Here is a 15,761-nt window from a genome sequence, read left to right as displayed (position 1 = left end):
GAGTAAGCATTTTGTAAAAATCCTCTTTTGAGGGTTGAGTGAGAAGGTAAAGGGTGTGCCACGCCCTCTCAGAATAACAAACTACACTTCCCACGGTGCTTCTGGGGCGTCACTTGTTTGTGGGCTGTCTGGCCTCTCCCCGTCTCGCGCCCCCACCCCCGCAGGGAGGCACGTGCCCTTTCGTTTTAGCCAATGGAGACGGACAATGGGTGGTCACGTGCGGCAGTCTTTGTCTTTTATTGGGTTCGGGTGGCGATTGCTATTCAGTCAGAGCGAAGCAGCAGGTGAGTTTGGAAGCGTGCGGGTAACAATCAATTGCATCCATAGCTAGCGGATTAGTACACTAATCCGGCGGCGGCGTTTACAATAAAAGATGGGTCTGGGAAATGCAAGATGTATTATTTTGACCCTACCATGATCCTGTAGATTATTTGAGGCGGGGGTTATGATTCTTTGATCTGGTGGGCGGGGGTGATTCGACAGCTTCCATCTCTGAACGGATTTTTTATTTGTTCTTCTCTTCCCCCCACACTCTACCGTTCAATCCTGCAACATTTAAATTGTACTGTGCACCGACTCTCTAGATCTGTTCCGGACCAATTCCGCCCTCCTTCCCCGTTGTAGTCACCCCTCTAGCCGCAGGCGCGCGCGCAGGGTCCTACTTTTGAATCCTCGCTAACCGCCTCTGTTCCCCGCGCGTCTAGGCTGGCTGGACGGGCTCCTCGCCATCCAATGGCGGAGTCGAATGGCCTTGGGTGGGCGTGGCGTGGTATCAGCACGCGCTCGCTTTGTGTGCTACCCGTTGAGCCCGCGCGCTCTTTGTTGTTTTGGAGTGGAAAAGGTGGAGTATTAAGACTGGGTGAGCAGGCATGCGCGTGGCGCCATTCCCGCGCCCCCCTCTCTCGCTAGTGCGTGGACGCTGATCTCAGGCAGCGAGCTAAAATTGAAACAATGGCGCGTTTTACAACCCATGTGGACGCTAATCACAAAGCCGCCAAATCTGACGGGGAAGATGGCTGGTGCATGGGGCAGCTGCCTCTGCAAGCTACACAAACGTGGCTGCCAATTTCACTATTCTGCATTGATGTCAAGGGTGTGGTTTTTCACATGCGGTGGAAGAAACATGCACGTTTCTTGGTGTATTTGTGTGCACTTAATCGTATGATAAACGTAAGAAATGGTATATTTTGTAGTGCATAGATGAGAATGTTTCTAACTCCAAATTACAGTATGTCCGTATTTGGCATTTGCTGTGCGGTTTTTCTCCTGGCATATTCGCTGCCCCCACACTAAAGAACTACACATGGTGTGAGACGTAATAGTTTTTTGTTCGGGGCTTTTTTTTTCCGGCCACGTTGAAAATGACAGCCTTTTATTTATATATATTTTTTATTTTAGACCGGGCAGTCAGTGAGCCTCGGCTTATTTAACTATATTGTATTCACAAAAAAGCCTAGTTGGCGTGCTGATTCTGAAGGGAATGGGTGTTGTCCTTACGCAGAACAAGGGCTACCAGCTGGAAAGCTGAAACTGCATATGACCACTTAAAATCCATTACTCGTTAAGCTGTCGGTTGATACTGCCTGATGTCAGCCAGGTCTGTTCTTTGTATTTGGGTTTAGTGTGCATCCTGGGCTGTAACGGCATTTAAACGTGCGATCTGTATTTCAGCACTGGTTTACTGTGCTGTAGGATTATCCCAGCTACACACTAAGAATCCGCCTGCACAAATGCTAGGTTTTAGGTTCAGCACGGCAGTTTACACAAACGAATCTTGCATATTTTCCGGCATCGATGTCCAGTGCCGTGATGGGGCGTGTGTGTATAGCTGTTACAGGCTATGTTAGCTTGCACTGTTGTCACTGGGCTTGAATATGCAATTCTTTTGTTCACCATGGCACTGCTGGTTTGAAAGCCTTTGGGCTCGTTGTCTGCAGTGGTTCTCTTGCCTCGTCACTTACCAAGCCGTACACAATGCCACTGCATAAACTTAAGGGACGCTCAGTCTACCGTGGGGGGAGGCTGGTTTCTCATGTTAACACAATGGCACTAACGTGGCGTTGGTCATTGTGCAGATGCATCTGCAAGCTGGGGTGCGCCCTGGGCGCGTGCAGCTCTCACGGTGCCTATCCAGAGCCGCTGGTAGCGCAAGACCCGCCTCGCTTTGTGCTGATATTAATGGATTGCAGGAGGATGGTATGCATTTAAGCTCAGCTGGTGGTGTCTGAAGTCAACTGGTCTGACTACGTATACACATTGTCTCTCTCCTAGGTTCTTGTCTTTGGACCTTCATACCTGTATCCGTTTGACTAGTTCACCATGGCCGCCTCCGGTGAGTATCTTCAGCCTCCCCAGCACAACCTGTGCATCTGCGGTGCTCTTGCTGTTACCCATTTAGAAGGGGTGTCTTGAGCGGTTTCTGGTACATTGGGCTCCTTAATCATAGTCTGAAATATAAGTGATGGCTTTATATAAGGGGCGGACATTTGGATAACAAGAACCCGCAGCTCTCTAGCCTGTTAACCTCGGCGGTCTTGCTGTCGCGGGGGCTGGGAAGGGTTTGGTCGGGCGCAAGACATTCAGACGTCCAGATGGCTGCATTGTCTTGAAGATGTGATGTGCTTTGTCTGCCCCTGGCTTCCCATTTAATCCAATTCTTAACCCTGTGTTTGAGGCCTCAAATTGGTACTGGTTTTGCAGTTTGGGGTGTGGTTTCTTGACATCTGTTTGCTTGGGAGGGGGGGGGGGGTCCGCTACACCCTCGAGGCTTGGCCATTACTTGACTTTTGTGACCTTTGTTGCAGATGCAGATATCCACGTGAAGGAACTCGACAAACGTGCTTCTGGGCAGTCGTTTGAAGTCATCCTCACGGACAAGGCGCCTGCTACAAAAACTGGTGGCGCAGAATTCCTCCTCTCCCCTCCGAAAAAAAAGGACCTTTCACTGGAAGAGATCCAGAAAAAGCTTGAAGCTGCCGAGGAGAGGCGCAAGGTAACTGTCTAGGATTTCTGGACGAGCAATGGCAACCTACAACACTGAGCACCAAGGTCCCGTGTCTTTGTTGCATCACGTGACGCTTGTCTAGCCGGTTTGTACCCTCCTAAACCTAATTTCATGCCCGAGGCCCTCTTCATGTAATTTATTAATCCATAGTTTCCAATGAGTTTCCCTTTACGCCATGTACAGGGCGCACACTCGCCAAGTATGTAGCCCCCGACTAGCACATTTAAACGGGGTTTCCTAGTCCATGTCATTTTCTTCCTTTGAAGACACGTGGCTCTGCTTTAGAATTGTCTGTGGTTGCATCGTGGAGTATCTGGGGTGAGGGTGTGTTGGGGAAGTAGAGGAACCTTCCTTTTGTGTTGCTTCTCGTATGAGTTTACTGGTGGATTCGAAGTCTGGCTGCAGGTACTGAGGTTCGCCAGCATGACCTAGTGTGTGTGTGGTCATGCAGTGTTAAATGAGTAACTTTTGCACACATTCTGTATTTCGCACATATTCAGTAAGTTAACTTGGACGTTTTTTGTCTATTGCTGACTGTTTTTATCATTTTGTTCAAGTCTCACGAGGCAGAAGTTTTAAAGCAACTTGCCGAGAAACGGGAACACGAAAAAGAAGTGCTGCAGAAAGCAATCGAAGAAAACAACAATTTCAGCAAAATGGCTGAGGAAAAACTCACTCATAAAATGGAAGCCAATAAAGAGAACCGAGAGGCACAGATCCAAGCTAAGCTTGAACGTTTACGAGAAAAGGTACGTAAAAGACGAGCTTTTACGTGGTGTGCTTAACCTTCATAGGCAGCACCCGAGTTACGTTGTTCTGTACCATTTGCTGCTGACCCCTGCCCCTATGGTGCGATTACCGCCCATGGTGTGGCTCCCACTACAATGGTGTCCTTGTCTCCTACTTATGGTCCATCGTGAACTTTGTGTCTTAAGTGCTGGAAAATACATTCACCTCCACACTGTATTTCACTTGCAAGACATGCCCAGCACGGATGTGATACCAAGTAGGGGACACTTCGTTCTGATCGGGGTATTAAACCCACAGTTGACCATTTTTGACGTAGCTGTTTCTGCTTTGACTTGTTGGTTGCCTCACTCATTTGTATGGGAATGTGATTGATACGAGAGAACTAAACAACTTGTTGGGTGCTATTGCGGATGTTTGCCATGTTGACGGCAGTTGCCCAACCCATTGGATGCTTATGTAACAGCACTACCCCCCCCCCCCCCCCCCCCCACCCGTTGCCTTGCTCCCATGCAAGCAATTCATTTCTAGGCAGATGCTCCTTTAGGGCCCAATGGCACAGTTCCTTCTGCAGGCGTTGCTTTGAACACGCCCTGGCAAAGCAGCAGTTTGGGGCCTTTGTTGGGCACTTGTATTCTGCTGTACATACATGTCAGCTACTGCAGTGGGGGTTTTGTGGAATGTTGATGCTACTTGGTGATGGTGCCAGCTAGATATTTCCTCCGGATAATGTGACCCAGGTAAGTGACTGGATAGTGTGTTCATGGCTTAAACTGACCATTATGCAATTGCATCATTGGGTTCTGGGTTCTGTATTGGAAACATGGGCGAGTTGTTTTGAGAAACTCTGGCCGGGATGCAGCGTTGCACACACATGTTGTGTGCTTTGTTATACATGCTGCAGTAATGCGCCGGACCCTAGATGGCAGTGTATGTTTATAACTTTACCATGAAGCACTAGTTCACATGTATTGAGCCAAGTAACTTTAGCTTCCTCTTAATTTTGGGTCGGAGGCACAGTTTCAAGCACAGAGTGGGCTCTTCAACAATCTAGTTGGCAAGAACTGTTTTGAATCCCAATTGGGCTGTCTTGAGCTCTTCATTCCTCGAGTTGATTAATGGACTGCTTGATGGCAAACTGGTTTTAGCTCCAACTTGGTCACTAGGAATAGTACATGGCATCTCTGCTTCGCTCTGACTGGGTAATTGAACTAGGATTTTGGTGTGGGGTGCACAGATGCCCTCACTTTAGTATACACCCAAGGCAGGCTAGCAACTGAATCCTGGTTTTATTTAATCTGAGCCGTAGACCTAAATCGGTCCCCAACACGTTAATTGAAATAAGCATTTGATGACATCAAGGTTTGTGTAGTACACGTCACTGGCTAAACTATTTATGAAAGCATATAATTGGGCAGGCTGAACATCGCATCTAGGATCCGTGGACCTACTCTTCATGTACCAGTATAGGCACAGGCATTCATTAAGTATGCAGACAGTGCTTTACTACTGCCCACTGTCTAAATCCAGCATAGCCAATTTGGCACCTACACCCTGGGGATAGGCTTGAATACCATGTTTATGAATATTGTGTACCTGCATAGAATGTTATCTATTTGTATATTGATTTCCCAATAGGAAATATAAATCTATTCAGCTTGTTTAGCCACTAGAAGAGTGCAGGGGAGTAGGAACCTTTTTGGTCCTTATTTGTTTTACTACCCCAACATGTTTCTATTCCCAATTTTAGAGGCTGTAAAATACTCCCACTTATCTCGAGCACTGGTGGTAAAGGTGTGATAACTGGGTGGAAGCAAATGCTCTTCATTGGCTTGCTAATCCAACAGTGGTGATATGGCATTTGTAACGCACCTATACACCAGTGTTAAAAAGCGTGATGAGGCAAGGAAGGGGGACAATGATCTAGGCCAGGTTACACTGAGGTTGCTCAAGTGCTGGGGTGGGTGCAGTGCTATACATGATTGAAACCAGAAGTGCGCAGGGTGGCAGTGTTGGCATGCAACTGAGCAGGCAGGGACGACCCCCCCCCCCCCCCCCCCCCCCCTGAAATCAGAGGGTAACCAGTTGACAGTGCAGGCAGGATCAGAAGGTGAGGGGAAGGCAGAAGCAAAGGGTAAGGTCTTGCAGTTCTTCAGGAGATGGGTTTTCGAGGCATGGAGAGGCCTCGGCTGACTACCACCAACTCATTGCTTGGAGAAGCGACTGTACCTGAGGGAGTTTGAGGAGTTAAGAACTCTAGTAGGAATGTATTTACGAAGAGAGTTGGTGGTATTGATGACCTGGGCCCCAGAAGGCCTTGTGGACAATGTAGAGGGTCTTGAACTTTATCCTTGCAGCCACTGTGGACACAATGCAGAGGTTTTAGTGCTGGAGAGATACGATCCCTAGGCTTGAGGCCAAGGACAAGTCTTGCAGTCCTATTCTGGATGGGTTGCAGAGGGTGAAGAGGCAGATTTAGAAAGAGGTTGGCAGTAGCCCAGCCTGAAGAGAACTAGAGCTCTAGAGACACTGGGCTTCGGGGGGGAAGGAGAGGAAAGGATGAGGTGCAGTTGGTATTTTGACTTCTTGGAGACGTCCGATGAGTGTGGAGTCGAAGATGACCCCTAGGTTCTTAGCCTCACAGGTGAGCGCAGGAAGACGACAAAGGGAGGCTGCCATTCTGACTTTGTGAAGCGCCATGTCCAAGTACAGAACTCTACGTTTGCATAGGAAACACAACTTGGCTCCAGTTTACAATGCCTTACTTGGGTGCAATGTTGAGAACGGCAGAGGTAAGATCATACCTGAGGGAGAAAATTGACTCGCAGAGCTCTAGGAATATCTTGGCAGGAAACACAATTGTAGGTAATCGCATCATGCATAACTTCAATAATCTGAAACCTACGCATCTGAGCCGAGCTATGTTGGGCAAAGTTAGGACACAAGCATTCTTGCAGCTGAATGCAATAGCGCAAAGGGCGTCAAAGGTGTTTGCTGCAAATTGTGCGTTTCTTTGGTGGTAAAGCACTTCTCTGAGGGCAAAAGTGCCCGTGTGCCTTTTACTGGGACGGTTAATTTAAGCCACGAACAAGCGTGAATGGCTGCAAGGCAGATCTGTTCTTTTACCACAGGGTTGAGTTGTCTGACTCATTTGGCGCTGGCTCAGTACTCTGTATTGGCCGTGCCAACCTCATTGTTGGCTATTCACGAGTCACAATTCAGGCAAAGCACACTAGGCCCTCTAGGGTTATAGCCAGTTTTATGGCATAAAACCAGTTTAGTCATGACAGGACAAATCGCTAGGCCACTAGAGTCTCTAGAGAAACTGTCGAATTAACTGATTTACATTAATTCCATGATCCTCAAGACTCTTTCAGCAATGATCTGGTGTGGACTACTGGACACATGCAATAGGGCACCTTTTTGCAGCTGTCTCTTAAAACCATTGTTCCCTTAGTGCTGCATTAATGGTCTACTCGTGTGGACTGCCGTTTGGGGTTCATAGACCTGGTTACAGGGTGCTCGGACAACCTGGCATAGGCCAAAACGTGTTTAGCCTGCTCTTCATGTAATCAGTTGCCTGACCAGCTGCTCAGGGAAAAGCTGGCCTTGTAATGGTGGGGTGGAAAGTCTCATCCCTGAGCAGACTAGCCTTGCTGGGAAATGGCGTGCCCAAAAACAAAATGAGCCACGGTAAATGGCAAAGGCTTGTCTTATTAAATATCGGGGACTGCAGCAACAAATGGGCTCTATGCTCTCAGCCTTAAGCTTGACACAGGTTAAGCACACATGTCTGCATTACACTTAGTTACAAATACCGAAGGTAAGGTGGGATTGGTTAGGGCAATCATCTATTCGATACAGGTTGATCATGTGCCACCTGAGACCTTGTTGGCCGTGAATACATCGCATCTTTGGCTGCAACAGTTGTAAAACGGGATTGGTTGGCATTGGCTTTTCCAATATTTGGCAGTTCATCAGCACATGAGCAACAATACTGGTAGAGGGAGCAACATCAATGTGCTGTTTTTTTCCAATTATAATGCACCAACTCTGATTTCCTAGACTACGAGCCAGGACTTTCTGCTTTGGACTTTGCTTTGTCATATCTTTTGAACTGAATTTGGTTGGGAAGCCCGTGGTCCATCTGTGCCTGGAGTTTTCGAATACCCCTATTCTCCAGTGACCTTTAGCATATTTTGATGTTAATACGATATCCTTCCAATATTAAGCCTTAATTGGCACCTGGCCTTCAAGAGCTGTTTATTTAATCGAAGAGAAATGTGGATTGGGATTCTGTTCGTTGTGCTAGTCCAAACTCCTTTTCTAACATAACCTTGGTAGTTGTGCAGCTTCACTAGATCCAAATGACCACTCATTACTGTATGTGTCATTGATTTTTCTAGTCTGTATTGAATGCATGTGACAATGTCTAAACCGCATATCTGCTGTATAAGTTTCGATCACTTGCTTTCATGTCTGCTACTTCTTGCAGATGCATCTCCGTCAATTGCCCCGGGTGGGGTTGTCTCAGTGAGTAGCATTGCTCATGCTGTGGAGAGGGGGGAGGCAGCGTGGGGGACTGATGCCATAAATTATGAACTCCTAAATGTTGGTGCTTAAATTTCTTGGTAGCGAAGTGGTGGTGACGTGTGGGTTGGATGTTTTTTGGGGGGGGGGGGTTAGGCTGCTTGTCAGCAAGGTTTTGGAGTTGGGAGGAAATGGGGCTGGTTTGGTGGGGATTTGAGTCTCCTGCAGAATGAGGTATATTGGGAGGGGTGGGGGGATGACGAGATGAGCAGTTGAGTGGCAAAGGTTTGAGTGCTGTTGCATAATATGGAGATGGTGGGATGTAGACCATGCGAGGACTAGTTTCCATTATTTCAGGCTTTGGAACAAACTTGCTGACTAATGTTGCATTCCAATGTGGTTTAGTGAGCTGAAGCTTTCTTACGCACCATCAATGTAAGTTTAGCACAGAAACCGTTTTGTGGTAAGTGCAGAGTAACATGTTCTCGTTTGGGCAGAGTAGCATGTGTGCCCTTCTTGGCAGTGCTACATTCCAGACCGCCTAGCTTACATGTTGGATGCATAACTAGATCCTCAAATGTTCGTTTATTTTTTTTCGCATCAGACCTGTATGATTTCATCCCACGCATGGAAGCAGTACATATTTTTAATCCATTGTCCACCTGCAAAAAAAAAATGAAGACTTGGAGAGTAATGTGCCTCCCGTATTGGCTGTACTTGCCCACCCTATGGATGTCGTTGTGATCTTTTGCAGTTGCTCATGATTTGGAAATGCAGGCTGTAGGGCTATGGTTCGGTCTGTCTTTGGAAATGCCGAAGATGAAGACGGTTGGCATTATTCAGTTGGTGCCAACAACTTTCTGCATTTCCTTCTCGAACGGAATGCTTAATTGTCATGCATTGCCATCTAATGGATGTTTCTGGCATTGTTCTGCTAAGTAAATCCAATGCTTTACACAGATTATTTTGTTAACGTTTATGGGGCACTATTTTCTTAGACCAACTTTACAAATATTTTTCCCAACTAAATTATCTATTTGTTATGTACTCCGATGGCTGTCGGCTTTGCTGCTTAAGTAGTTGAACTAATTTTGTACACGCAGTTAGGATAGGCTTACTACCATAATCTTAATAGCTTTACAATTACTGTCCCGCATTGTCTTGTATCAATTTAACTTGTGAGTAATTCTAAATTCTCATTTTCTCTTTAGGACAAGAAACTGGAGGAAATCCGAAAGAGCAAGGAAATCAAAGATGTTCCAGAGAACTGAATGTTTTATGGTGCTCTCCAATATCCAAAGACTGTTTCCATCACTTGTCGGCCAGTGTTCCCTCCAATTAGAAACTGTAATGTAGAGCTTGTAGTACAAACTGCACTTGTGCTTTTGGACGCTAACTGGGGATGTAGCAGGTGTCCACCCTTCCTGAAGTGTTCTTAAAGCCTTGCTCATGTAGCTATTCATGTTTTTCATGTTCTACTTTTTTCTACTTGTATATTTAGTGCCAGCTTGGAATAATGGCAGCTTTGTAGAACATGTTTGAGAGGATAGTGTTTTTGTTGGTGACAATGTTTTGTGGTCAGTTCACAAGATGTTACTGTAATTTTGTGTGACTGAATAAAGTGTACTGTAACGGTTTTCTGGTGGTTAAAGCCAATATAACGATTTAGATGGCAAGGCCAAGTGTTGCATACATTAACGTAGCGTTCTGGCATGTAGTTTGGGCAGGAACTGTCTCGAGCTCTTTTGTCCTGTCCCAGTAAACTCTAAAGCACTACTGGCCCTGCCGTGTGCACCTCCACTTGAGCACTTGTCAGGGATGGGCTGAGTTGAGGGGTGATTTTGTCGTGCGACTCAACAGGAACTGCCTCAGTGTGGATCTGTCCTTAATTGCACCAGCCCACCACAAATTCAGAAGAGCACTGGGCTTGGGTTTTCTTATCGGCCATACTGAGCCCCCTGATGTTGTACAAAAGGGCCATTCCTGCAGTTTCTTTAAGCCTGGTGACTTTGCATAGGTTTGTGTGGGTTGGTGGCCAATGTAATTGGACCACAATGGGTGTGAGGGATACCCACTATTTGCAGGGGAACTTAAATTTTGTGGGCTATGGATCAGTTCAGACTTCAACTACAATAGTTTCTTAAATGGCCTTGTACAGCTTATAGGGGGAGGATTGGCTATTTAGAATCCTCCTCTGGGTGTACCAAGCTCATCTACTTATGCTTGAAGCAGTTATTGGCGAGTGCTAGTTCGGGCAGGGTTGCTTGGCCTATTGTGCATTTGCAGGGCTCTTATACATTGTGTTTCAAAGCGCCCACAGGGCAAAGGGGACGGAACATAGGCAAATAGATTAAACAGAGTGCAGGAAAGGTGTTTCTACTATGCCTTGTGAGTGTTCAGCAAGTGCAGGGTGAGTGTGTAGCAACTATACACACATTTCAAGGAGCTTCAAGGCACGGGGGGGGGGGGGGGGGCAGACATTAAGTCCTTGAGACATGAAATTATCGTACTTGGCCAGAGAACATTTCAGATAGTGCAAGAGCTTTGACAATGAGACTGACAATGGCTTATTCTAGGCCAAGTATTCCTGGTAGTGCTGGACACTAACAAGGGTGGGGAGGAACAAACAGTGAGTATCATGTGTGCAACAGTATGTGTCTACCAGGGAGAACTTGGTACGGAGTGATCTCTGCCAATAGTAAGTGCAGACCTGTGAACACAACCCAGTGGGTGCCCAAAAGTGCAGGGATGGGGCAGAAAGATGAGGGTGCTTGGGCAGAAGGATACATGGACCCAGGCCACCTAGCACAGGAGGGGGAGGGTTGGTGAAGAGGAAGTGTTGATGCTCTTTGGAGATTTGACTCGAAATGGAGAGGCTGTGCCAGCAAGGAGCGGGTTCTACTGCATCTTGCTGCTTAAGTGCCCGACATGCAGAGGGAGTGTAAGATCTGGAAAGAACATGTTTGGTGAGAGCAAGTTGTAGGTAGACTATGCCTTGGCCCCAGACATCCTTATGGATGATTTTTGTTGCAACCAGGAGTGATGGGGCTGGAGAGTCCATGGGCATGAGGCCAAGTATCTCAGCCCTATTCTGGACAAGCTGGGGGGGGGGGGGGTGGAGAGGGAGGAGGATAGAAGGACGAGGCTGTTGCACTAGCCCAACCTAGAAGTTCTAGCAACATTTGAACGTCAGTGGAAAAGTGAGGAAAGGAATGATGCCGCCTTGGAGGTGGGGTTGAAAATGGGCATTCTTTGCAAGGTCCAAGATGTGCTTGGGGAGTCCAAGATGACTCAAGGTATCTGACTTCAGATGCAGGAGAAAGGAGGGCCATAAAGGGTGGAGGGAGGAAAGGGGGTGGGAGTTACAATAGGAAGTATCTCCGTCTTGCTGGCATTGGAGGCAGTGGTCATTGGAGCCAATGGTAGAGGAAATGGGGAGAGCATCGGGGAAGTATGAAGAAGAGTTGGGTGTATCGGCATAACACAAAGTGGAGATGAGGTGAGCAAGTGGAGTGAGATTGCTGTTCAGGAGAGCGGTTGGAGCCAGGAGAGGAAGTACAGTATGACCTGTGAGGAAGGGCAAGACTGGTTCCTGCTACGAGATTGCCATTTCTTTCCCTGCTCTTGCTTTGGGGAAGCGGTCCATGGGATGGCGGGGTTTCCGGATGTGTAGGCTAAGCTGTCTTGCAGATATGGGACATGATTGAAAAGCTAGTTGCTTTGCATATCTCTCAGTGCGCAATTGGAAAAAATAGGGTGCCTTTGCCTCCTTGTGTAGCAAGGAGGGAGTTTAAGAATGGCACCGGATCCTCGATTTATACAGATGTACTGGTAAGCAGTTTTCAGTATACCTCCTAAAGCTAGTGTAATCTAATGATGTAACCAACAGACTTCCTTTTTTTTTTTTTTGTTTGTTGCTTTGGTGGGGAGGGTTTCTGTTAGTCATGAAACGCCAAACAAGTTTAGGCAGTTGCTGGCTGCGTTTTTCTCCCTCCTCAATATTGGTTGTCGATCTATTACTTTCTGACTTGCAGGGAGCCTTTAGGTCTAGATCACTTAACTGTCATAGCCTGCAAGTGATTTTGGTTCTAACGTTAGGACGTGTCTCTAAGGGGTTACAATTGTGGAAATTTGATGGATACTATCCACTTAAATTTCATGCCCTGCATATGGATTTGTGCAATTTAGCACATGGCTAGATGTTCTGGGCAAAATGACCCTTTTTTTTTTTTTTGAGCCATACTGACCCTTACTCTGGCTTCAGTAAGCGGTCAAGCTCATCAGCCTGCTCTGACCTCTGGTGGAGAGCGCCATATAGGGAGAAGGCCAGTTTTATCCATGTAGCCTGGAAATTGGCTCAGTGATCTGGTTTGTCCCAACCAAGAGGGATAGATGCTCTAGCTGGGGCTGATATGAGTGCCGTCTTACAGCACAAGAGCTGTTGGGGCTTTGTCTGACCAAAGGTTTCACGTTTTAGACCAGGAGTGGAGGTACCTGGCATTCCTCTTTCCTGCTTGTGGACATTAATAATTGGGCAAGCTGTCAAATTGTAACATCTTTAGCCTTGGCTAAAACAGCCACCAAAGGATACGGAGGTAGTAGAGTACTTGAGGGCCGTGGAGAACGTTCAAGTTTCTTCCCGAAATAGAGGGTGGATCCTGTTCATCTAGTGGGGCTTATGTTATCAACCAACTCTGCCCAAGTGTTGAGAAGCTTCTAGGGGAGGCAACATTTACTGGTATCCCTAATTCGTGTTGTATTGGCGCCACCTACCTTACAGACTTGATGTTAGACAAGTCTCAATGCTTTGTTTAAACGCTGTTTGATCTCTGTAACCGCAATGCGAGTAAAAACGCCCAGTTACTCGAGGGTTAGGTGTGCTCTAAACTAGCTTATCTGAGGGGTGTACGGCCTCTATGAGCGGGTCATTAGCAGATGCAACTAGGCAGCTGAAGCATGTTCTATTTGAGCCTGCAGTTCCAGAAAGTCTGACACAAACTACAGAGATGGTGAAGATAACAAATGATTTCCCTGCAATGGGCAAGAAGGGCCCAATTAAATCTGCCAGTCCTATGCTGCATCACAGTGGATACATGCAGTTTATGAAGATTTTATAAGTGAGGATTGGCTTTATTCTGATCTGTTGGTAGACTGGAGTATACCATAAGGAAAAAACACAAACTATTGCGCATTAGTGTATAACATTCTGGGGGTCTTGGTTTTTACTAGCGCATTTTATCGGATTGTGTGTACTGTGGGGTTGCAGTGATTTGCTTTTAAATAAGCCATATAGAAGGCTCTAATACAGTGCAGGGGGGCGCTAATGGATTTCAAGGTAGTGCCATTGGCACAATGCATGGTATGATGCCCTACAATTTCCTAACCAGCTGGAGTGCAGAGGGCCTACTAATTCTATTGCTCCCCCTTCAAACAAATCTATCCTTTATGCCACAAGTGTTGTTGGACCCTTTCCTGCTTTCACAAGGTAACAAGTGTCTCTCAAAGCATGCTTCAGACCCAGTTTTAATTGTATAAATGGTCATACCTATTCATCCGTAACCCACATCTGTAGATGCTATAGAGCCAAAGATCATCTTGGAAAATTGCTTGTCTGAGTGAGAAACTCCTGGCTGCAGATTGGTTACTTATCCGTTCTCATCTCTCTCTTCAGGAAACTTGGGCACTGAAGGCTTGCACTGTAGTGGGTTTCGTGCAATTGGTGGTTTATCCTCATGGTTTTGCTCAGTTGCCATTTGTCTGAGCAATTTGAGTGACTGGGACATCTGTATTGCATTTCTACTCGTGGGACGGGCTGAGTATTTTAAATCTACCTCCTAAAGCGTCAGCACTGTATTTGAGTTGCTTGAACTGTTACTAACCCCTAGGAGCATGTTTTGATGGTTGAGGATTTTAATGCGAAGTAGGTCCCATATCTAATTTGGAGGAAGAGACTAGAATTTTAGAAGAATGCAGGATCCTGAGTAGCGTACCATTTTTGCCTAGGTCGATGCTAGAGGAATTATGTAGAGCTATCTGTAGAGAACATGCTCTTTTCGAACTAAATGGCAGGTTGGCAGAAGACTGCCCTGTGCTTAAGCGGGGGCGTTATGCTTCCATGATTGATTATAGCCTCGTGGACTGACATTATTTCCAAACATTATTAGTTTAAACACTGAATCGGGTTAATGGTCCTTCCCACCAACATAGTATGGGGGTGTGATTAAAACATCGACCAACACGATACGGCAAGGAGAAGTTTTAGGTCAAACGAGATGTTATGTCAGAATTTGGCAAATTAACTTACAAATGCTGATACGTATTGGCTGTCTCTTTAGACAGGGGAATGTTTTGTATGATATAAATTAGTTGTATGAATTCTTCCCATCGTGAAATCATACATGAGTGTAGGGTGGCAAAGACAAGGTTGTAGAAGCTGACTAGGCAGAAGTTGAAGCATTGGGTAGAGATTACAAGGAACTGCTGAAACTGAAGAAAAAAACAGTCCCAGCAGAAAAGTGGATCTCATGTTCAGACGATGAGACCTGCGCCGCGTAATTGAAAAAAGTGTTTTCGTTTTTAAAGAAATTGAAGTGTAAATCCCAATTCATAAGATTATACAGTCACATCAAACTTAATCATAAATCTTCATTTAACAGTATTCACATGGAATGTCCATTTTGGTGAAACGAATTAACAATTCCAACATGTACTGACTAACTGGAGTACATGTTTGCTGTATACAATATTTCTGCTCATCACATCCACTTCAGTACTAAGTTTGATTGACCCAGAGGAGTGCGTACAGGGTCGCCAGTTGGCAATGAATGCTTTGTGTTTAAGGAGTCCCAAGAGGTCAGGGGGCACCACCTGATGTGTGGGCGACCTTCCACGAACATTTTGAAGCCTTTGCAGGCAGGATTCAGAATGACTTATTCCACTATAGAGCTTGCCTGGTGCTTTCCACTTTGAGAGATGCATATTGCATGATTAACGAGGATAAACCTGTTTTTCTTGATTCAGAAAAAGACTTCAATGCCACCCCTAGGTACATGCTATGGGGTAAATTGTCTACTATGACGGTCTAATTCTTTTGCGTGTTTCTGCAGATGGATCGTTGTCAAAATTATCTCCAACAAATAAGGGAGTGAAGCAGGCCTGTCCTCTTTATATTTGTCTGAGTTTAATTTAGATAGCCTGGGAGATGGGGGTGAATGAAAACCTAAACATTAAAACCATTCAGGGTGGGGACAATGTATGCGGACGACGCTTCTTTGATGGATTTAACCCCTGGTGGACTTTTGCTGAGCCTTTTATATGCCGAGTCTTCTCGCATGGTTTGAAATTAAATGGAGCAAAGACGAAAAAAAATGTGGCCTTTGGTAAGGGAAGAGTGGGCTCTACATGGCATCTTGGAGAAGTGATGGAGGACGTTTTTCTTTTGGTACCTTGGCATATAAACATGTTGCAGGCATCTCGGAGA

At 46.2% G+C, this 15,761-nt stretch overlaps 1 protein-coding gene across 2 annotated transcripts; it reads left to right on the top strand.

Annotated features, from left to right (window-relative positions):
* Positions 1 to 219: 219 nt before the first annotated feature.
* Positions 220 to 9,918, top strand: STMN1 (stathmin 1). Of its 2 annotated transcripts, none has more exons than XM_069622748.1 (5): positions 220 to 284; positions 2,272 to 2,332; positions 2,805 to 2,992; positions 3,562 to 3,753; positions 9,493 to 9,918. In XM_069622748.1, exons 2-5 carry the CDS (start codon positions 2,320 to 2,322, stop codon positions 9,550 to 9,552), a joined length of 453 nt encoding a protein of 150 aa, XP_069478849.1. In that variant the 5' UTR covers positions 220 to 284; positions 2,272 to 2,319; the 3' UTR covers positions 9,553 to 9,918. The 2 variants fall into 2 exon arrangements, with proteins under 2 accessions (XP_069478849.1, XP_069478850.1); XM_069622749.1 differs by lacking the exon at positions 220 to 284 and adding an exon at positions 2,072 to 2,196.
* Positions 9,919 to 15,761: the final 5,843 nt, after the last annotated feature.

The sequence above is a fragment of the Ambystoma mexicanum genome, chromosome 11, assembly GCF_040938575.1.
Source record: "Ambystoma mexicanum isolate Mex_15411 chromosome 11, UKY_AmexF1_1, whole genome shotgun sequence".
NCBI lineage: Eukaryota > Metazoa > Chordata > Amphibia > Caudata > Ambystomatidae > Ambystoma > Ambystoma mexicanum.
This window is presented reverse-complemented; position numbering and strand designations above follow the sequence as displayed.

Excerpts from the sequence above, each read along its gene's own strand:
- STMN1 (XM_069622748.1), top strand. Across the intron at positions 2,993-3,561 it reads CTGCCGAGGAGAGGCGCAAG|TCTCACGAGGCAGAAGTTTT; the intron begins GTAACTGTCTAG and ends ATTTTGTTCAAG. Across the intron at positions 3,754-9,492 it reads TTGAACGTTTACGAGAAAAG|GACAAGAAACTGGAGGAAAT; the intron begins GTACGTAAAAGA and ends TTTTCTCTTTAG.